The sequence below is a fragment of the Rhinichthys klamathensis genome, unplaced genomic scaffold (genome assembly GCF_029890125.1).
Source record: "Rhinichthys klamathensis goyatoka isolate OS25496 unplaced genomic scaffold, OSU_Roscu_1.1 h1tg000029l_1, whole genome shotgun sequence".
In the NCBI taxonomy this organism is placed as follows: Eukaryota; Metazoa; Chordata; class Actinopteri; order Cypriniformes; family Leuciscidae; genus Rhinichthys; species Rhinichthys klamathensis.
In genome coordinates, this window is record NW_026606579.1 from 4,970,589 (window position 1) to 4,994,365 (window position 23,777).

At 37.6% G+C, this 23,777-nt stretch overlaps 1 protein-coding gene and 1 long non-coding RNA gene across 3 annotated transcripts; one reads left to right on the top strand and one right to left on the bottom strand.

Annotated features, from left to right (window-relative positions):
• Positions 1 to 1,210: 1,210 nt before the first annotated feature.
• On the top strand, positions 1,211 to 22,821 carry waslb (WASP like actin nucleation promoting factor b). 2 transcript variants are annotated; one of them, XM_056245360.1, is made up of 11 exons: positions 1,211 to 1,619; positions 7,898 to 8,032; positions 8,113 to 8,199; positions 9,442 to 9,535; positions 12,142 to 12,165; positions 14,565 to 14,775; positions 15,611 to 15,653; positions 16,736 to 16,889; positions 19,832 to 20,355; positions 22,022 to 22,130; positions 22,254 to 22,821. In XM_056245360.1, exons 1-11 carry the CDS (start codon positions 1,512 to 1,514, stop codon positions 22,313 to 22,315), a joined length of 1,551 nt encoding a protein of 516 aa, XP_056101335.1. In that variant the 5' UTR covers positions 1,211 to 1,511; the 3' UTR covers positions 22,316 to 22,821. The 2 variants fall into 2 exon arrangements, with proteins under 2 accessions (XP_056101335.1, XP_056101334.1); XM_056245359.1 differs by lacking the exons at positions 1,211 to 1,619; positions 7,898 to 8,032; positions 8,113 to 8,199; positions 9,442 to 9,535; positions 12,142 to 12,165 and adding an exon at positions 13,654 to 14,195.
• Positions 22,597 to 23,402, bottom strand: LOC130080060 (uncharacterized). The gene is made up of 2 exons (XR_008806647.1): positions 23,244 to 23,402; positions 22,597 to 23,211 (listed from the first exon to the last, which is right to left on the bottom strand). It is a non-coding gene; the product is annotated as an uncharacterized LOC130080060 (long non-coding RNA).
• Positions 23,403 to 23,777: the final 375 nt, after the last annotated feature.

Consider the following 23,777-nt stretch of genomic DNA (forward strand, 5'->3'; position numbering starts at 1 on the left):
TTTTGGCATATTCAGATTTGTCTACTACTGACCCACTGACTCTCTCTCACACACACACACACACACACTCTCTCTCTCTCTCTCTCTCTCTCTCTCTCTCTCTCTCTCTCTCTCTCTCTCTCTCTCTCTCTCTCTCTCTCTAACTGGTTTTTCAGGTTTCTGTCTATTTACCTCACAGCTCAACCATGTTTGGGAGTGACTACCTTCACGCTGCGACTGGAAATACTCATAAGTGTTATCAGCAGCAAATATTTCCCCCACATTTTCTTACACACAAACATTCACAGGTGTTGTGATGAAGCAGTCAACATAGCTGACCAGTTTCTGAAAATTACTTAACTCATATGTACGTCAAGTACATGACGTCAAGATATTAGCTAACACTAAAGAACAAGCCCATTGTATATGTAATGGGTTATTGCATCAAATAGGCTACTATATCCAAGTCAGAGGTCATATCCACCTTTTGTTGTTCTTTGACATATTTAAGCAACACTGCTGATTAGAGCAATAGTCGGGCCGTCAGTGCAAAGGCCAGATGAAGTTCAGGTTCATTTTAATTAGGAGCCGTTGTTATTTTGATTGTTCCCTCTGTTGGCCTGTACTTTATGTGCCAAGTGTGCATAAGTCACATCCCTCCTCTGATTAACCTTCCAACTTGGCTTTATTGTTGACAACTACTTCCTCTTCTTTTTTATACACACACACACACATATATATATATATATATGTATAGGCTATATGTAGGCTATATTATGCAAAAATTACATTCAATTAAAAAATCCTCCACGTCATGACTCCGCCCACACAGCGTTCCTCTCTGAAACTGCATTTTCATCATTGTCAATAATGCCTTGATTGCGATTTGTAAGGCTACAGCTGTCTAACAACCAACAAATATTTTTACTTCAAGCGTTTAAATGCTGAATGCAGACTCTTTTACATTATACGCAGAGTAAACACGACCATATCCTACTATAGCGAGGGCTTCGTTCATGGTAAATTCATCTCTCATGCTGGCGTTGCCTGGTAACCTTCCCGGAGCGTCTAGTCACATTATTTATTCCACATTCACAAGCCACGCCCATTAAGCGCTCTGATTCGCTAACTGACTAGCGCCCGCGTCCATCAGCCAATCAATTCTGTTCTCTTATTGAACGCCACGCCGTGTCATTAATATTCATAAGCCAAGCTTTCGCCATAGTAGGGATTGTAATCCGCTGCGTCTCACTGTCATGCGCAGCGGTGGCACTGCCATGTTGGATCGAAAGCTCGGTGCACAGGAGTTCAGATGAAAGTTTAGAGGCTCAAGACGACACTGGATAACCAGACGAGGATCGCTTCTTATTTGTGAGACGCAGGACTTCTCTCTCAACCCATTCCCGGCCGAAACACACACAGGTCTGGATATGAAAGGCTCCGGATACAAGCTGCGGTGATCAAAGATCAATGAACGCATATTTTCTGTTTAACACTTCCTGATCACAAGTTCACACCATCGGATTGTCAAAATGAGTGGTCCGCCTTCAACCAGGAGGCCTGCGAGTAACATCGGCTCCATTCTTCTCACACACCAAGAAAACGAAGTGCTCTTCAACCATCTGGGCAGGAAATGCACCGTAAGTTCTCAAGCATTTGCTTGGTTTGTTTGCCAGGTAGTTCTCAGTCAGTCATCATGTTCCGAACTCGAACTGATATGATGTATCACTGATGATTCCATTGGAACGGATCCATCAACAATGTATCATTGTAAAGATCCACTGTGCCCTGTTGACGAGTGTAACAGGAGTTCTGCTTGCTGCAGTCATTCGTGTTTCTCGATCAATGCTTTGAAAGTTTCAGGTGAGCTCATGGGCCTTGTGCTGGTGAGATTGAGTACTTTTAGATCATGGGTTTTCAAACTTTTAATGCAAATACTGTATGATGATGATGATGATGATGACCCACGTCATAATATATGACGACAGCTGCTTTCACCTAAAGTATAAACCCACGTTTTATCTATCTATATAACTCTGGTTCTTCTTATAAAGTGCCTTATTTTGCATCAGTAGTTCGTCTTGTTTAATGAAACGTAACCAGGTAAACTTGATATAGTTCATGTCATATTGGCACTTTCCCTTTTATCTTTATGGCTGATAAACGCCATCACCTGACAGCAGCTCATAACACTCTTCCTCCTTCAGATTTCACAATAAAACACACAGGCCTGCTTTCAAATACGAGACATTTACCTCTGCATGTCCAACCATGCTATGTAATGCGTGCAATGATAATTCACCCAGCTTTCATAACTGTTTTATAGAGGAAACTGTCATTGGTGTGTCTGGTTAGGAATGTAACAAAATATTCAATATTGGGAAAGTATCGGTTGGAAATAATTGACCCATCTATTATAGAGAGGAGATTTGTATACATAATACAACTTAATTTAATGTATGCACTTTTTTTTTAAACTCAAATTCACACCATTTTTACATGTTGGAACTAATGCTAGGAAAACGATAGGCCATTTAATCAACATTAACGATTTATGAGTTTATACTTCTTTATAAACATAAGTTGCACCTTCTATCATTATTATGCAATATGCATTGATCTGAAGTTTTGACATGTTTTTAGTTTAATCTGAATGCACTTGTAAACTTCTGTTTCCTCATTCCTCTGCGTTACCTGTTCTGTTCCTACAAGATGAAACTCATGTTGTTCGGATAACAAAACCGAAGCTTTCCAAAGGGCCTCGTTCCTCTGTGTGAAACGGGATCCAGGACTTGCCGCCCGAGATTCCCGGTTTCTCTTGTATGACACGGGTCCTTGAATGCTTCACATTCCTAGCGGCGTTGGACGGTGACATTGCTGTGCTCATCATGCGCTTGCAATATCAATGCATCCCGGGGGCTTCGTCACCTTTTTGACATTTTATTCATGAATTTATATTGCAAGCCTTTTTATATTCAAGCGGCGTGTCATGGCATGATTGAAGTGGGTGTGTTAACTGTGTGTGTCCACATCTCTCCTCTGAGGAATCAGTTGAATATCCTCTGAATCACAGAACCATGAGCTGAGACCTCAAACTCATCCTTTTTTTTGTTAGCATTGTGCCAGCTAGTTTTCGAGCTAGCATTAGTTTTCGATCAGGACCGCTCAGCCTGAGGATGTGGTACGCCGGGCCTTGCTGGTTCTCCTGCTGTTTCTGGTCCTATGTGGGATGAATGTGGGGGGGTTGGAGAACCAGTCCTCTCTGGTAGTTCCTGCTGGCCAAGTTTCTGTGAAGTGTGAGGACAGCTAAAATCGCTATTTTTCAGCCTTCTCTCTGTTTCAGTCTGTAATGCGTAGAATTTGATAATAGCAGGGTCATAGACATTTGTTAATGATGGATTCTTCAACTTTGACCTTTGTCTTCAGTATAGTGGTGGGCAATATGGCAGAAATATCATATCACCATTTTAATCACAATTTTTCATGTTGGTTTTACTATTTTGCAAGTGACTTGGCAGTGCAGCCAAACTAATTTACCCATTTTAAAAAGGGGGGCTTACAAAGTAACAAAATATAAAAGAAAAAAACTATTTAGGCCAAAGAAGGGGTGAGTGAAGATTAATCTTTATTTCATTATTTTATCTTTGTTATTAAAAATAAGAACAAATATACATACAAATAATATAAAATAGGTGTACTTGACAGTAGTATACAAGTAAGAAATTGTATAAATTATATATACGTTTATTCTTATTAATCTACTGAAGTTATTCAGTGAAGTGCAGCAAGTGATTTTTATTTTTGTCTTTTGTTGTTTTAACATTAATGACGCGGGTTTATTAGGCTGCTGTCACTTTAAGACCTCATTCACGGGTCTAATATACAGACACGCATCCGGTTTTCCACCGACTGTTTGTTCACTTAAGACATAACCGTCTGTGTTTATGTAAACCTTAGCTTTAAGCACAATAAAACGCGAAAGGTAACTAAGTTTAGTACTCGGGCGCTGTTTTTGACAGGCTTTAAGCGTGCGGGGGATGAAAAGCGCATGAGAATACCGTAAAATGTTTAACGGCAAGGCTTTAAAACGTATGCAAATAATAATGATTGTTACTTTCGTGATTGTGAATAACTGCAACCTCACGTGAGCTTAACCCTACCTCTGTGCTAACTTATGATGGTGACCTATTAATCGTTCACGATCAAAATGTGTGATCTCGCACACCCCTACTTCAGTATTATCATTGCTGTGGGTTTTAGATGGACAATGATATAAAATATAAAGTATTTATTTTACACCTTTGTTGCTCCATATAGCCTCAGTTCACATACAAAAGTCAAGTTTGTTGAACTTTTTTTTTTTTATACAGCACATTTAAGAATATGAACTTTAAAATTGTTTAGCCATTTGTAATTTATTATTTGTAAATTATTATTAAAAGCATTTTTTCGCATTTCAGAATAATATTACAGCGTAAACCAACACATTAATGTATGGAAAATATGTAGTGACAAAAGTGTTCTCATACTTTTTATATATATATTTAGGGCTGTCAAACGATTAATCGCGATTAATCGCATCCAAAATAAAAGTTTGTGTTTACATAATATATGTGTGTGTACTGTGTATAATTATGTTTAATACATAAATACCCACACATGCATGTGTATTTTAGAAATATTTGCATGTATATAGACTGAATGTAGCCTATATATAATGTATATTTTATATAAATATAAATTTTTTATATATAAATAACATATTTTTCTTAAATATATACATGTGTGCATTTATATACAAAATAATTATACACAGTACACACACATATATTATGTAAACACAAACTTTTATTTTGGATGTGATTAATCGTTTGACAGCCCTAAAAATATATATATATATATATATATATAGTTAAGTTATGTAACTTATTAAAAATATTTATTTAATTTTAGTAATTATATTTTAAATTAATATTCAATTTACTAAATTGTTTTTATTTATTTTTATTGCATGATGGATAGAAACACTACTGTTTAAAAGTTTGGGGTAAATAAGATTTTAAAAATATATTTAAGTCTCTTCTGCTCACCAAGGCTGCAATAATTTAAACAAAAATACTGTAATACTGTGAAATATTACAATTTAAAATAACTGTTTTCTGTGTGTGTGTGTATATATGTATATATATATATATATATATATATATATATATATATATATATATATATATATATATATATATATATATATATATATATATATATATATATATATATATATATATATATATATATATATATATTAGTAACGTTATTTATCAAATCTGATATTTCAGCATCATTACTCCAGTCTTCAGTGTCACATGATCCTTCAGAAATCACTCTAATATAATGATTTTCTGCTCAAGAAACATTTATGATTATAACAACGTGATTTATTTGAAATGGAAATCGTTGGTGACATCGTAGTCACTTTAATGCCTCCTCACTGAATAAAATGATTTATTTCATTCATTCGCAGCTCTTTCCTTCATGTGTACATCATCAGTGATGTCATCGCAGTGCATGAGCGCTACGTCAGCAGATTTCTTCCATTAACTGCAGCTGATGATGAGCGATAAACTGCGAGACATGAAGCGATGACTGTCTGCTGTTGGTTCGGACGAATGCCTCCGAGTTTGAGTAATGACTCGAATGAACTGATAATGGGCGGCAGCTTCATTCAGCCAATGAGAGCACAGGAGACCCTCTCGCACTGTGTCTGTAAGCCCTCCTCTGGCTTGTATCGTGTGGTTAATGGAAGCTTTGAGTGTCTCTGTAACAGTTTGGCGGGTTGTTAAGATGTGTGTGTGTGGCTTCATTCCTGACCAGGATCCTGGCAGGACCGCCTGGCTTTGGTGGGCCGCTCTGCGCTTATGTAAATCATCTGGCCTGTCCTGAGACCGATGCTGATCATTAATTCCCTAAAGTGGCTGTTTGGCGAGAACATCTTCATGCATTTTACAGCTGTTCACTTAAAAGTGCTCGGAAGTGTCACTGTCCTACAGTTTTTAGGAGGAAATATTCACTGGTTCTTTGGTTCTGGTTCATCTCAGGTCAGACGATTGATTTGTGAACTCGGGTTTCAACTCGGGTGTATCCTTGTTTTTCCTCAAAGCCGTCATATCTTGGAAAGCAGGATTTTGACTTTCACTTTTCTGAGTTTCCTCCCCGTGTCCGTCCTTCTGTTAAAACTAAACTGCAAAAACAGATCATTCAGAAAATGTAATGTAATAGACATTAGTGATGGGAAGTTCGGATCATTTTACTGACTCTTGTTCGATTTCGTTCATCAAAATGAACGAATCTTTTTTCGAGTCATTTCGTTCATTGAAGTGGCTTTAAATGTTATACTTGTAACAGCCAAATTCCCCAAACACATCCACCAACGCAATCCTGATCATATTCTGAATTAAGAAAACATTATAATGCAGTGAAAAATAATTTACAGCGAATATAAATAATTATTTTACCTTCCGAGTCTTTTGTTCATTTGTCACGTGACAGACGCAATCGTTCATGAACGACCCATCACTAATAGACATCACAACCAGGAGCTCATTAACATATCCCCGCCCACATTTACATTTCAGCATCTACATGGTAAACAAACTTTATTTACAACTTTGAAAAACTTGGTTCTCCCTGATAAAAAGGTTGTTTGCATAATATACAAGGTAAAATATCAACAACAAAAAATAATAATCCTGAATCAGAATAACCGCTCCCTTATGCAGTGACATCATCTTTTCTCTGATGATGAGGGCGGGGCTTAACCTGTCACTCACATGAGATCAGCCAATAGCAAACCACAATCATCCAATCACAGTTAAAATCAAGCCCCGCCCACATTTATTCTTCTAGAAGCGTTTCACTCGGATATACGTCACAAAAGGGAAGAAAAGATATAACGATACAATCTAAAACGAGCCAAGAGCTTGGACTCCAGTGGTAATGCGCATAATGAGCCGCGTTCCTCATTCTCATCATGATTCGTCTGAGAGTCTTCATTCAGAGGCGTTGTGACCGGCAGCTTCGTGAGGAGACTGTCAAAGTCATGTTGAACGACACCGGTATAATCATGTCCTTCACAGAGGAACCCCCGGATGTCCAGGGCGGTTCAACTACACACTTTCTGGTCGTTTTATGGCGTTAATGTTTTCTGTTTATTGACCAATTGTGGTGACATTTATCATGGCACATCGACAACTTAACAAGAACCAAAAAGCATTTTTATGGGGTTTATTTTTAATTTTTTTGGACATAAGTCTTTTGATTTTTTAAAATGATCTTTTATTGAAGGGCTCCAAATATGCTTCTCTTTTTTTTATTGTTTGAGCATGAAAACGTCCCTCCAGCGGGAGTTATTCTCTATATCAGTGTCAGTGTTACTGAACTCCATTGTAGTCTTGAGTTTCTTCCAGGAACGAAAACGTCACAATATTCCTCATTATAATAATTAATGCGCAGAATAAAGGGGCGGGGCCTGGTTGAGTTAGTTAGTAGTGTGTTAAACTGGCGGTTATGGGAAGGGCCGGGACATTTCCCAAACACACTCGAAGCGCTCGACCAATCACAACACACTGATCCAGCCGACCAATCAGAGCACAGTGTACTTTTCAGAAGGAGGGGCTTCATAGAGACAGGAACTAAACAGAGCGTTACTGACAGACTGGGAAGAGAGGAGCCGCAACAATGGAGACAATAAGTTGTTTTTTGGCGTAATTTGTCCCCTTTGAAATTCATTCTGAAAGTGATACTTGGGCATCTGTTTTCATGTGACCTACATAAACAGGTTTAGGGTTTATTATGATTTATTTGAAATGATACACGATTGCAGATTTAGTTTAATTCTTCTGTTTCCTCCTTGTGTCCGCAGAGTTTGTGTTCAGCGGTGGTGCAAGTCTATGTCGCCGACAGAAACTCGTCCTGGGTGAAGAAGTGCTGTGGTGTGGCATGTCTGGTGAAAGACAGCCCTATGAGATCTTACTTTATCAGGGTGTTTGATATGAAAGTAAGTGTTTTTCATGATTCCTCATGTATCATCTTGCTCTCTTAGTATTAAGTAAATGGTTTCTTATTCTGTTTCGACAGGAGGGAAAAATCTTGTTTGATCAAGAACTCTACAACTCCTTTTCAATAAACAGCTCCAGGCCTTACTTTATCACGTTTGCTGGAGACGTAAGTGCTCAGATCTTGTACACGCATGTCCTTTTTGTGTGTCTGTTCATGTGTTCGTATCTGTTTCGTACACTTGTACTTCACCTCAGCAGGCGTAAGGGTATGTGTCCACACCACAGACTGATAAAGCTGGAGTTAAAGTCAATGTGAAACTGAAATTGGCTTTGTTTATATACATCTCTTGTCTTATTATTGTGCATGATTTCATCCATGAACATTATCCTCCCAAAAAAGTTAGTCTTCTCAGTCCTTGTAATGAGTTTTTTGCTCATTAAGTTGGCTTGAGAGAGCCAACTTACTGAAATGCTATTTAAACTTTTTATTATTCTTCCGAGACTAATTATTTTGACTCCTAGATTCAAGCCAAGTCAAGTCACCTTCATTTATATAGCGTTTTAACAATATCGCTTTACAGTGATAATAGGAAATTAAAGTAACAGATTGTTTTGGTTTTACAGCAGCTCTAGAATAAAGTTATTGTCCAGCTAGAGTTAGTTTTGATTGATTCACTTCCGTTCTAAAGATCATTAGTTACTAACTTAGGGGCCGCTAACACGACACCGCTTTAACCGAAAACAGAAAACTTTTAATGTGTTTTGGTCGTTCATTTGCACAAGTGTTTGGTGGCTCGAGCTTTAGCAAGAACCTCCAAACTCGCTTCGGACCTTCAGACTGATCTGACTTGAGTTGCTATTTCTTTTCAAACTGATCCAACGTATGGTTTTCCTAAAAATGAAGAATCTAGCAACATGCTAACAACATGCTAAATCATGTTAGCAACATGCTAATCATGTTAGCAAGTAGCAAAATGTTAGCAGTGTGTTAAATCCTTTTACCAACTTGTTAAATCATGTTAGCAACATGCTTAATCATGCTAGCAATGTGTTAAATCATGTTTGCAACATACAAAAACAGCCTATCAACCTGTCTGTCTATCTTCTGATGGACTGTATTGCCTTCAAAACATTCGAACTTTAAACTTCAAACTACTTTAAACTGAAAACCTTAACTTAAAGCGTTTACAACAGTTTCAAACTTTCTGGTCAGGCTCTCTCAAGCCACCTTGATGATTTTTTTTTAATCTAGTTTAATATTGTGTTACTCTATAATGCTGCTTATTACAAAAGTAAAATGAGTGTCAAATGGCTTTGTTTGTTTTTGTTTCATTCTGTTTGAATAACTGTTCTGAAATCTGCTGTTTCACCACAAGCAGAGTGTATATTAATGTGTGTTCGTCCTCAGGCGTCCCAGATCGGGCTTAATTTTGCCAGCGAGGAGGAAGCCAAGCGCTTCAGGTCTGCAGCAAATGATCTTCTGATTAGAAAGAGGAAAACCGGTAAATACAACAACAGCAGAGCATAACTGTATCTCTCCTTCACTTCACTCGTGTCCCTCTGCTGGAAAAACCATCATCATCTGGTTTTCTTCTGACATGATTCCCCCTTTGTCTACTTCTATCACTCTTTCTGTAACACTATATTATGGAAGCTTGTTTCCGTCACAGAATGAAAAATAAAAAAGGTAATTGTGACTTTTTATCTCACAATTCTGACTTTTTTTTCTCACAATTGTGAGTTTACATCTCGCAATTCTGACTTTATTTCTCACAATTGCGAGAAATAAAGTCAGAATTGCGTGATATAAAGTCGCAATTGCGTGTTATAAAGTCAGAATTTGCGAGATATAAAGTCAGAATTGATTGATATAAAGGCGCAATTGCGTGTTGTAAAGTCAGAAATCAGAATTGCGAGATATAAAGTCAGAATTGATTGATATAACTTCGCAATTGCGTGTTGTAAAGTCAGAAATCAGAATTGCGAGATATAAAGTCAGAATTGCGAGATATAAAGTCAGAATTGCGAGATGTAAAGTCAGAATTGCGAGATATAAAGTCAGAATTGCGAGATGTAAAGTCAGAATTGCGAGATGTAAAGTCAGAATTGCGAGATGTAAAGTCAGAATTGCGAGATGTAAAGTCAGAATTGCGAGATGTAAAGTCAGAATTGCGAGATGTAAAGTCAGAATTGCGAGATGTAAAGTCAGAATTGCGAGATGTAAAGTCAGAATTGCGAGATGTAAAGTCAGAATTGCGAGATGTAAAGTCAGAATTGCGAGATGTAAAGTCAGAATTGCGAGATGTAAAGTCAGAATTGCGAGATGTAAAGTCAGAATTGCGAGATGTAAAGTCAGAATTGCGAGATGTAAAGTCAGAATTGCGAGATGTAAAGTCAGAATTGCGAGATGTAAAGTCAGAATTGCGAGATGTAAAGTCAGAATTGCGAGATGTAAAGTCAGAATTGCGAGATGTAAAGTCAGAATTGCGAGATGTAAAGTCAGAATTGCGAGATGTAAAGTCAGAATTGCGAGATGTAAAGTCAGAATTGCGAGATGTAAAGTCAGAATTGCGAGATGTAAAGTCAGAATTGCGAGATGTAAAGTCAGAATTGCGAGATGTAAAGTCAGAATTGCGAGATGTAAAGTCAGAATTGCGAGATGTAAAGTCAGAATTGCGAGATGTAAAGTCAGAATTGCGAGATGTAAAGTCAGAATTGCGAGATGTAAAGTCAGAATTGCGAGATGTAAAGTCAGAATTGCGAGATGTAAAGTCAGAATTGCGAGATGTAAAGTCAGAATTGCGAGATGTAAAGTCAGAATTGCGAGATGTAAAGTCAGAATTGCGAGATGTAAAGTCAGAATTGCGAGATGTAAAGTCAGAATTGCGAGATGTAAAGTCAGAATTGCGAGATGTAAAGTCAGAATTGCGAGATGTAAAGTCAGAATTGCGAGATGTAAAGTCAGAATTGCGAGATGTAAAGTCAGAATTGCGAGATGTAAAGTCAGAATTGCGAGATGTAAAGTCAGAATTGCGAGATGTAAAGTCAGAATTGCGAGATGTAAAGTCAGAATTGCGAGATGTAAAGTCAGAATTGCGAGATGTAAAGTCAGAATTGCGAGATGTAAAGTCAGAATTGCGAGATGTAAAGTCAGAATTGCGAGATGTAAAGTCAGAATTGCGAGATGTAAAGTCAGAATTGCGAGATGTAAAGTCAGAATTGCGAGATGTAAAGTCAGAATTGCGAGATGTAAAGTCAGAATTGCGAGATGTAAAGTCAGAATTGCGAGATGTAAAGTCAGAATTGCGAGATGTAAAGTCAGAATTGCGAGATGTAAAGTCAGAATTGCGAGATGTAAAGTCAGAATTGCGAGATGTAAAGTCAGAATTGCGAGATGTAAAGTCAGAATTGCGAGATGTAAAGTCAGAATTGCGAGATGTAAAGTCAGAATTGCGAGATGTAAAGTATTCTGAGGGGGGAAAAGTTAGTCTTTTTTCCCTTAGAATTGGCCTGATAACTCGCAATTGTGAGTTTATATCTCACAATTCTGAGAAAAGATGTCAGAATTTCGAGATATAAACTCGCAATTATGTGTTATAAAGTCAGAATTTTGAGATGTAAACTTGCAATTGTGAGATAAAAAGTCTTAATTTTGTCTTTTTTTTTCTCGCAATTGCGACTTTATTTCCCACAATTCTGACTTCATATCTCGCAATTGTGAGATAAAAAGTCTCAATTATTTGTTGTATTCAGTGGCGGAAACAAGCTTCCATACTATATGCCTTGTTGCTCCCAGTTCTTTTTTCCTTCCTAACAAAGGCTACTCAACCAGTGTGTGTGTGTGTGTTTCTGCCGAATCCTGCTCTCTGATGTCTGTGGGACCCACAGGGGTCTGTTCGTGTCGGCCTGCTTCTGATTAGTCTTCTCTTTAACCACTTCCCCTCTGTGTGTCGACTGACTCAGCAACTTCTGTCGGGACAAGGAGACGATTGTGCATTTAAATATCTCTCCGATCTCTCTTGCGCCGCTAAATCTAATTCTTTCACTAATAAACCTTCCATTTTTAAGTGAATTTATTAATGACAGTTATCTTAATTTTATTTTGCAGAAAAAAGACGTGACCCACCTAATGGTAGGTTGTTTACTAATGAATTACATGAACGTTAATTCTGTCTAAACTAAACTTTGTCTAGGACTGACAAAGTTTACCGGTTCAAATGGTTTTTATGTCTGTAGATTCTTTGAAGATTATACTAGTAGTTTATGAACATATGTTAAATAATCAGATTGAATTATGTCTGGTTAATTTTTCACCCAAAAAAATAGGAAAAAATAGGAAATTATATTTTACTGAAAGAAAATAACGTGTGTTTTTAGGACCATAACAATTTTGTATTGTGGCATTATTATTGTGACAGATAAATTAAAATATAATAAAATGCTGCCATGCTGTATGGGCATGTTTGAATTTTACAAATATTATTTATTTATTTAATTGAATAATTACATTTTAGAATAAAAAAAACAAGTATTTATTCAACTTTAAATGTTTCATTTGTCATTTAAAATAGTGACACAATACAAAAATCTATATATACATCACCAGGCCATATATCTTGAAATTTTTGCCCTATTCACCACGTAGCTTTAAAGGTGCAGTAATACATTTATGAGAAACACTTATTTGAAACCAACCTAAAGAAACACATTGCTCCACCCCAAAATCCACAGATGCCTCTATCATATCTCTAATGTTTCTTTATCATAGCTGAAGCAAAGCAAAATAATGCATCTCGAAAAATAAAACGGATGTATAATTCACAAGCACACCTCCCACCCCCCTCAAGTGTTCTACCAAAACTTGATCTTCACAGTGGTGATGGTCTTTCACCACATGACCCTCAGGGCCTGTCAACCACCCTACCCAGCTAACGTATGCTAACACGTCATATGCACTTTACATCCACCCGAGAGGCAGAAATCCAGATATACAGGAAAATCTGGCACCTTTGTCACTACCATCCTATATACTGGGCCGACGTTTTGAAGTAACGTGAAGATGATATGGGTGTTAGGGTTATGTTTGTTTTGGGGGGTTTTTTTCAGTTAAACTGGACTATTTTGGGTGTGTGAAGGTGCTGTTGACACTCAGTTCCCAAAGTGGGTTATCGAGAGTGTGTATGTGATTCATATGGACTCCAGTCTTTACATTTACACTCTTTACATACAGTTGGGGACATATAATATTCAACAATATTATTGATCTAAGGTGGACGATCTTCTAGAAACAAACTTTGTTGTATTATTTCATGTTAGCGCTGTGAAGCTGCTTTGATACAATCTATATTGTAAAAAGCGCTATATAAATAAAGGTGACTTGACTTTACAAACGTTTGACTGGTAGTGTATGTGCATATCAGCACTGTGACCTCTGACCTCTATGGATGAGCAACATGAGCTCTGGTGCAACTATAAGTATTAGACTTGTAGTTAATCTGTTTGAGAGCTGGTTATATGGATTTGCTCACCCGCTGACCTATATGTTTTGACTGAGGAACGACAAGGTTTTCCCCCTTGATATTTTGTTTAGTCATCTAGTATTGACCGCCTTTTTGACTTGCACCCTCTGCCTGCGTGGAGGGTTTTTTGTTGTTCCTCAAATGTAGCGTGTCCTCAAGAACCCAGGAGATTTTCCGCAGCTTATTGCTGGCTTTAACGGTTATGTAAAATCCAGCGGTCGTGTATAATTTCCTGGGATTAAAAGAGGGCGTGTCTTTAGCGCACAGCAGCCTTCAAATGCTGGCAGAGAAAAGCGAGAGCAGCCTGACCACACACACACACACACCTGTGTCGTGGATGTCTACGTGCGTTCAGAGATGATGTTCTGCACCACCTTTTTGTCAGCGCCGGCGGATGAGAAACTAGACGGGGCTTCGGGTTTGGGAGGTTGCCTGGCTCCCCTGCAATGCCTCGTTCTCCCACAGGACGAGCTGTACGGTCCGTTCTCCGACCCCACGGTTAACCTGCGACACAGTGAGCGCACCTGTGTGGTGATGGGTAAAATCCTTCTGAACGTGGGTTTAGGGGGTGGAGACATTAGCCGGCACTATAGCCCGTCGTTTTTACTCTCGCCTGCGTACAGTGTCAAGCGTGAGGACACAGGTAGGTTGCGACCTGAAGTTTACCTGAGGGCTTAAATAATTGGACAAGATGGAGAGAAGCTTTATTGGGCGATTTAGTCTTTATGCAGTGTCTAATGTTCAGTGCATTAAACCAGTTTTTCTTTAAAGCTTTGTCGTTTTTTTTATGCTTTTGTACATTTTTTGTGAAAGTGTGAAATGTTATTTAAGGTAACCAAAGCAAATGAATTTTGAGTGTTTAAGCTTTTGAGTGATACATAGTAAAATGCATGATGGAGAAAAAAGGCAATAAATAGGTTCTGCCTGGATACTTAACTTTAAAAAAAAAAAGTGTTTGATCGCATCAGTGAATGGATATTTAAAAAAATGAATTTGATTGTGACTGTTTCAGGACCTTCAGGACTTTTAGGACCAACACTTCCAATGGCAACGGTGGACATAAAGAACCCCGAGATCAACAACCAGCGTTATCAAAATAACACTCAAATGAACAACATCAACCTCCACAGCAACTTCAACAGGAAAGACAAAGCCAAAGGCAAAAACAACAACAAGAAGAAGAAAATATCCAAAGCTGAAATTGGCACCCCAAGCAATTTTCGGTGAGTTCGCTTTTATGTTCAAACCAACTTGGAATTGGTTTTAAGTATTAAGATGCGTTTTGGTTTGATTGTATCACAAGTAGACGAGGGAAACTCATTCCCGTTCACACCTGGAGTTCAAATCCGTCTCTTTTCCGTCCACTTTCAACTTTAATTTCTTTGATGGCAGGGTCTATGGGTGGGTAAATGTAAGGGCTTTTTCAGATCTTCCGATTTAATAGGTGAAATATGCTTGTGCAATTCACACATGAACGTAAAACGTAAAAGGAGATGTCAGAAAAACACACAGAGAAGCAGCTTTTCGTTTCTGCTCTGACAGCCGTAAGACCAGCCGAACTGTGTGTGTGTGTAATCAGGATTGGTGAGAGAACATTGCGCTCGGTGTGTTTTTCATCTTCAAACCAAACTTGGGTCTTCAGTCTACAAAGTTTAAACCCGTCTGGCTAGAGCTCTTCCCATAAGGTTTACGCATGGATGTTCGAACACATGAGCGTTTACACAACGAAAGCAATCCGATCACATGCGTTTTCGAGTATCTGTGGAAGTGGACAAGCTCAAAACCTTTACACCTGTATTTAGCATCGTCCACTTGTGATCCACTCAACTAAAACGCATATAAACACCAGTTGTAAACAGGGCCTATGTTGTGATCGGATGCACACTTGTTTTTAATCCCGTGTAATATATCCCATACGTGATAATCTGGCCGCTGTATTCCAGGAATCATGTTTACGAGGGATGAGACCTTCGTGACCATGTTTATGTTTGATGTCCTTTAATTTCAGTTTCTGAGCTGTGTTTGGTGAATGTTTCTGCTTGTGTCTTTTTTTTTTAGGCATGTTGGGCATGTAGGATGGGATCCCAACACGGGTTTTGATGTGAGTATTTCCGCCACTACATGTTTGCATTTAATGTGACGCGTAAAGCCGTGATGTTCAGTGTTGCCTGCGTGTCGTTTTAAGATGCTTTTGTTTACATGATTTCATCATGGATCAGAGGTCATGATTCACAAATGCAAGTCATCTCTTACACAATGTGATTGCGTCTTCATAATCCAAAGCAATCATTCTCCCAAAAAATCAGGGATCATATTTCAGTGTGTATTAGGCTGTGTGTGCTAGTTTGTAATTTTAACTCCCCTGAATGAGAGATTACATAAAGAGGATTTATTCGGGGTTATAGTGTGATTGCGCCGGTAGACTATCTGCAGGAGTGCAGGGAAGCGTTTCATTATCAGAGGGAAGAATTAGTAACATTTAAACGGCACATTCGTCTGTTTCTGTGGTTGAAGAATTAGCTGAAATATTGTGGCCCCTCTCTAAAGTACATGGACTCTTAGTCTCAATCACATTGTGTAAAATAACAAATGAGCAAACAGAGATGCATTTATTTTAAAAGAAGATGGCACAAGCACCCGTTTCGAGCAAAACAGTTATAACAGAAAAATACATATAATCTTCAAAATGAAGTCTGGTTACTGGAATACACTATCATTCAAAAGTTTGGTGTTGGTAGAATTTAAAAAAAAATGTTTTTGAGTCTCTTCTGCTCTTCATGGCTCCATTGGTTTGATAAAAAATACAGTGAAATATTATTACAATGTAAAATACCTGTTTTCTATGTGAATATATAGTAAAGTGTAATTTATTCCTGTGATCAAAGCTGAATTTTCTGCATCATTACTCCAGTCTTCAGTGTCACATGATCCTTCAGAAATCACTCTAATAAAATTTCTGATTACTATTATTGATATTAAATTGAAATCTGTTGTAACATTATATATATTTAATCAATTTAATGCTGAATAAAAGTATTAAGAAAACGAACAACACGATAATGTATGTTCAAAGTTAATTTGATGAACTACAAACGAATGAGGAGGACTACAACACAAGAAGCAGAATTGTATTTAGATTCTTTCCAGTCATTTGTTGACGGTTCACTCCTTGTCTATTCGCAGTTGAATAACCTGGACCCAGACCTAAAGAACCTGTTTGACATGTGTGGCATTTCTGAGGACCAGCTCAAAGACAAAGAGACGTCCAAGGTCATCTACGACTTCATTGAGAAGAAAGGAGGAGTAGAGGCTGTGAAAAGTGAACTTCGACGACAAGGTGAGTCTTAAGAGTTAGGGTGCAGCTGCCAGGTTGTGATATTAGCACTTATCCAAGCAAAAATGATCGTATTTGGTTGTATTATAGAGTAATATTTAAATAATTTGTCCTTCAGGACCCCCGAGGTGGTGTGGTAGGTTACTTTCCCCTTATGCATGAGTCTGCAGTGATGAAAAGAAAACCCTTTTTTTTTTTTTTTTTTTTTTTTTTTTTTTTTGCAGTGGTCCAATCAAAAGGCTTGCATCCAAACTACTGTTACTACAAGACTTCTGTGGGCTGATGATGTGTGTGTGTGTATCTGGAAAATACTTTTAGTGCCTTTAGTCAGAACCAGATTTGGAGTCAAGACCTTAACACATACCAAAACTAGACCTTCAATTTGGGCTGTGTAATATATATCGTCTATGATAATATCGTGATTGTTGTTTTAACGATGTGCAATCTGACATTATCGAGTATGTCCCTCACTTTACAAAATACACGACGTGTTGTAGTCTAGTAGGTTAGACTAGTGCGCTTGTGCATTTAGAGTAAAGCGTGCAGTCTATTAAAATGCCTCCAATATTCAAGATAAGGGGCAAAAATATATTTAACTATATTAAATGATATAAATATATACAATCAATATCACACAAAGAGTGCATTACTACAAATGTGATATTGATTTTATGCAACAGTTCAATAAACAAGAAGTTAATATTAAGATACTTACATTTAAGACACTTTGTTGCCTGTTTTTGTTCTTTCGCCAACAGTCAGGTAACTAGGTTATGTATTTCAAAAATCTACATATACAAATATACACAGTTAGCAAAAAATTTATTAATTTAACAATGTAGTTAAGGCAGAAACGATGAGCTCATTGAAATGCTTGTTTGAATGAATTGATCGGTTGAATGAATGATTCAATGACTCACTCTAACATTTAAAAATATATATAATTTCAAATATAAATATTCAACGTTTTATGTTTAAAACATCAAAGCATTATTTCTGCATGTGTAACAGCAGGTTAAACGCATTCATGTCCCTCTGAGCTGCATTATAGTCTGTGTAAATGCATATAAATGACACTCTAATGCCATAAATGTTTCCTCTGCATTGCAAAGATGAATTTTGTTGATATTGATTTTATTATTTACCTAATTGAATTTAAATATATGCAAGAATACGACGAAACATGATGCGTACATTTAATTAGGGGAAAAATATGGCTTTATGGAGATAAAATAAAGCCCATAAAATGTAAAAACATCTATTTATTAAACATCTGATTTCTGTAGCTGCTGAGAACTGACAACACACAGAATATGAAGAAAATCAAAAGCTTTGGGATTCAAAGGCTAAACCTGCCACCGTACCGACACTATAAACACACTCAGCAAAACATCGTCTAATTATCATTTGCGATAAAATAACGAGAAATGTTTTTTTGTCACTCGCACACCCCTTCTCCAAACTCCCAGATCCAAACCAAGCCTCGAGAGATCAAGCCTCCAGCTCTGGTCTGTGTGTTTGAGGAACGTCTTCTGTCTTCCTCACAGCTGAAAGCTCTCCAGTAAAACTTATTTCTCAGAGTCAGCGTTTATGAGGATCGTGTTGCAGGAATAGGTTGAGCTGTGAGCAGCAGCCAGGATGAACACAGGAATATTACAGTTTTAAATCTCTGAAAGTTTCACATTTCTACGTTGAGTTTGACTTTAAAGTGGTTTCCTGCGTCAGCGAGTCGTTGGACGAGGATATCTGATGTTATTTGTTTAACACATTGTTCGGGTTGGCAATATGAGCACAATATACTTTATATCCCTGCAATGGAATACACCACTGTTCAAAATTTTGTTTCAAAAGTTTTTTGTTTTTTTTTATGCATGTAATCTACTGTTTTAAATCTTTTCTTTTTTTTTTATGAATACTTTAATTCAGTAAGGATGCATTAAATTGATCAAAAGTGACATTAAAGACATTTATAATGGATTGATTTCAGTTTCAGATAAATGTATATTTTGAACGTTGTTCAAAGTATCCTGAGAAATCTATTATGATTAATACAACAATATTAAGCAATAATATTGAGCTGTTTTCAACACTAAATCATAATCATAAATGCTTCTTGGCTGATCATTGGATCATGTGACGCTGAAGACTGGAGTAATGATGCTGAAAATTCAGCTTTGATCACAGGAATATATTAGTTTACAATATATTAACTTAGTAAACAGCTATTCTAAATTGTAGAGGACACTGACAATGACTCAACAGACGGACAGACCAGCTTACATTTGATATGAAACAGTCTTAACTTTCAAATTTGGTCTTTTTTTTAAAGAAATTTAAACTATAAATACCATTTTGTGGCTCTAATGTGTCGTGACAGATCGCTAGAGCCTCAGTTAAAGCCGCTGGTGAACCGATCATCTCTTCCTTCTAGATGATTTATAGCATTAAATAAACCTGAATGAACATCGGAAGGAATGTTGTTTCAACCGTGGAAAGATGTCAGTGTACACCGTTCAAATCCTGACGTTATTCTACTAACTCTCCTGACTGCTCTGTCGGACAAAAATGTTGGATTCGGCAGATTATGATTGGTCAGATCGCCTGTCAATCAAACACAGGCACACGCATGCTTAATTACCCCACCTTAATAGCAACTTTATCATCAGCTTGACATGTTTTTGATCTCATTCATTACATATCAAATAATGTGAGGATAGTTTGTTTAAATTTAAAAACCTTCTAAAATTCTAATCCTAGATTCTAAATTCTGTGATTGCAAGTTGCTGTGTTGCTCGGCAACCGTAATCAACAGCTCTTTAACACCACCTTAATAGCATCCTCCTCTTGAAGTTTTTTCACATTAATCCATGTGTATTTCTTTGTTGCTCGCAACTTCCAGGTCTATATTAACATTTACCGTAACATATTGTATTCTCTTTCTCCAGCACCTCCACCTCCACCATCCAGAGGAGGACTTCCACCTCCTCCACCCCCCCATAACTCTGGCCCTCCTCCCCCCCCTCCTCCCTCCAGAGGTCGGGGAGCTCCACCTCCACCCCCACCATCCAGAGCACCCACCTCAGCTCCCCCCCCTCCTCCACCCTTCCGGCCTGGCATTGGTGCACCACCTCCCCCCCCCAGCAGAGGTCACGGGTCAGCTCCTCCACCACCTCCACCTCCCCAACCCGCCTCCCTGTCTCCACCGGCCCCTCCACCCCCTCCTCCATCATCTTCAGGTGGAGCTCCACCTCCTCCTCCCCCTCCTCCTCCGGGCCCGCCTCCTCCCGCGCCTCCTCCACTAACGGAGGTTAATTCAGGGGATCTGCCTGAGGGAAAATCTGCACTCCTGGACCAGATTCGAGGAGGAGCGCAGCTGAAGAAGGTTGAGCCGAACAGCAAGCCGGCCGTGTCCACTGGAGGCCGTGGCGCTCTCTTAGACCAAATACGACTCGGCATTCAGCTTAAAAATGTGAGCAGAGTGGCAAAAAAGACAACTAATTTTTTTGTAAAAAAAAAATTTATACTTCAGCAAGGATGCATTAAATGAATCAAGTGACAGTAAAATCATTTTAATGCTACAAAAGATTGCAATTTCAAATAAACGCTGTTCTTTTGAACTTTCTGTTTATCAAAGAATGAGTTTCAACATTGATAATCATGTTTCTTGAGCAGCAAATCATCATATTAGAATAATTTCTGATGGATCATGTGACACTGAAGTAATGATTACACTTTACAACATATTCACACAGTAATAATGTGAAATATATTATTAAAATTTTCTGTTTTTACTGTATCTTTTGATCCGATAAATGCAGCCTTGATGAGCATAAGACACTTTTTTTTTTTTTTAAAGCATTAAAATCTTTCCAAACATATGGAAGCTTGTCTCCGCCACTGAATAAAAAAATAAATAATAATAATTGCGACTTTTTATCTCACAACTGCGAGATATGAAGTCAGAATTGTGAGGGGAAAAAGTCGCAATTATGAGAGTCACAATTGCAAGAAAAAAAGACAGAATTGCTAGCCTGGGAAAACACAGACAACTTCCGGCAAATGTAGATTTGCTCTGAAAGTTAGTCTGGCAAAGAGCTCATTCAAGCCCATTTCCAATCCGCCGAAATCGCGGCACCAATCAGAAACGTTGGGGTGGCTTTACACGATGAGGACAGCGCTGGGGTTTTGAAGCAGATTTTGTAGCCTACATTACAAAGATGGATGCCGGCGTCGAACATCACTCGTTCCAATCAGCTATCGCGTGTGTTTTAAGCCATTTGAACGTTTCCTTTTAGTTAAAAACCGAGCAAAGAACAACACTCGGCTCTGCATACGTCATCTCCTTCATCACTCTGATTGGGTTTAGGTCTATCCGCGACGTCCGTTGGTGACGCCCCTCTGGAAATGATTTGTCTATGATGCTTTGCCAGACCATAACTCAGTTACAACTGAGAATGGTCTGGTTTTAACCAGGCTACAGAATTGCGACTTTTGATCTCACAATTGCGAATTTACATATCGCAATTCTGCCTTTATAACATAATTGCGAGTTTATATCTCGAAATTCTGACATCTTTTCTCAGAATTGTGAGATATAAACTCGCAATTGCGAGTTATCAGGCCAATTCTAAGGGGAAAAAAAGACTAACTTTTTCCCCCTCAGAATAGTTTATCTCTCACAATTCTGACTTTACAACACGCAATTGCGACTTTATATCAATCAATTCTGACTTTAAATCTCGCAATTCTGACTTTAAATCTCGCAATTCTGAGAAATAAAGTCAGAATTGCGCGATAAAAAGTCGCAATTACCTTTTTTATTTTTCATTCTGTGGCGGAAACAAGCTTCCATACAAACACAAACTTTTGAACGACAGTAATGCAAATGATTTAGATGCTAGTTATATAATATTGGGAAGTTTTCCAGGCCATAAATTAATTGTGGAAAAAATTTAAAATTAAAGTCATCTTATTGATTTATGATTTTATTTGTATTTCCACATTTGAGTCCTTGTTCAAATCAGTGTTTTTTTTTTTTTAGTTATTAGTTGTTGCTGTATTTTTGCACTAGTCATTTATCATAACTGCATGGCATGCCGGTGAACAAAAACATTCTGATCATGTGACCCTTCCAGGTACCGGACTCTGCCGACTCGGCTCCGGCCTCTCCGGCCTCGTCCGCTGGGATCGTGGGCGCTCTGATGGAGGTCATGCAGAAGAGGAGCAAAGCAATCCACTCTTCAGGTGTGTGTGTGTGTGTGTGTGTGTGTGTGTGTGTGTGTGGGACTGAGCTTTATGACCATTACAGTCAGACTCATTCAGCATTGTTACACTAGAAAACTTAACCTTTAATCCATGGTTTTGTAGATGAAGATGAGGATGATGATGACGAAGAAGATTTTGAAGATGATGATGAGTGGGATGACTGATGACCAGGGCTGCCCAAAACAATCAAGACACTACATTGCTCTTGTCTTATGTAGTGTCTTTATAAATCTTATCAAATTGTAATGTAAATGGATGACCAATTTGCTGTACATTTATTTTTTTTTTGTTGCCTTTTTTTTTCTTTTCTTTTTTTTTCTTTTATTAATTAATCTGTGCAATACCTCATTTAATCTGTAAAGGTTTGTCATGTATCTCCTGTAAAGTTTTCCCCTCCTGGATTAACGTGCAATTTTACATCAAGTTTCTTGATTTGTAAAGTTGATTATTTTGGGTTTTTTCTTCTTTATTCATTGAAAGGGAGGTCGACTCTAAGGAACAAGATGAGCGAGACTTTAATGTTGATATTGTGAAGCAAGAACACTATTTTCATACTTCTCTCTTATGTACCTTACCTTTTCTTATTCAGAACGTAGTTTAGCACTATTATTTTCTTAACAAAAAAAAAAAAAAGAAGCATATTTAGCCCTGTTGCTTATTTGTAAATTTGCTCAGAGTTTGAGTCGGTTTATATTTTTGCACGATTAAAAAAAAAAAGTGAAAAACATTAATTGTGGGGATACAGCGCAATACGGCGGATATGTTTACACATTGTGTGCTATAGCTACTATGTCAGGACTCTCCTTAACATTAGATGTGAGAAACACTACAGTTATTATAAAATATCCTGTTTGCATTTTACTGGCATTACAACAAATCTCAAAGGCATGTTTTTTTTTTTTTCCTGTTGGTCAGATACGGTTCATGTTGAAATATAATGTTCATGTGTGCCATTTAAAAAAACAAAAAACGAACACACCTGAATCGGACGGTTCGTACGTTCTCAATGTTTTATTAATAACGCACTGTGATGCTGTACTAATTCAAAGAGGGGCTCCGGCTCGCTTGACGGCCCGCAGTGCCTCGTATCACTTAGTCACACTGTTTTTAACGGTGTTATAGAGCAATTAAAATATCTTCCGGTTTTTATCCTTCGTTCAACCAGGGTTGCTTTGCATCGAGACTTGAAACCTTTGAAATGAGGTTGAAAAAGAATTATTAAAAATTGTACACTCAAATAAATGTTATTATTTACAGAACCTTCATGTATTTGGTGGTTTTTATTCAATTCACTTATACAGTAAATGTGACTAAAACCTTCAAATCCAGTTTCCAAGTAGTTGATTCAAAAAATGTCCTTGATTGAGGGAATTTAAAAGTCACAAAATACTGGAACATTGTATGTTTAAACCCACAGCCTGATATGGTATTTCTGGAGTTTAGCCAGCCAGCTGATTGCATATGACATTTTGTTTTGTTCTATTTTTAGAGCGCTAAATTTATTTGGTAGACATTTAGAATAAAAATCAACTGAATGATTTCTGTCATACAAAATGATATTGTTTTACAGGGTTTTAGCTTGTGCTAATGTCAGGTACGTTTTACCTGCAAATTATTTAAAGCTAG

What these genes read in the sequence shown, in the direction of transcription:
- waslb (XM_056245360.1), top strand. Translation starts at nt 1,512, where the DNA reads ATGAGTGGTCCGCCTTCAACCAGGAGGCCTGCGAGTAACATCGGCTCC. An exon ending in GATTAGAAAGAGGAAAACCG is followed by an intron (nt 9,536 to 12,141) that starts GTAAATACAACA and finishes TTTATTTTGCAG; the next exon opens with AAAAAAGACGTGACCCACCT. An exon ending in TCGGCATTCAGCTTAAAAAT is followed by an intron (nt 20,356 to 22,021) that starts GTGAGCAGAGTG and finishes TGACCCTTCCAG; the next exon opens with GTACCGGACTCTGCCGACTC.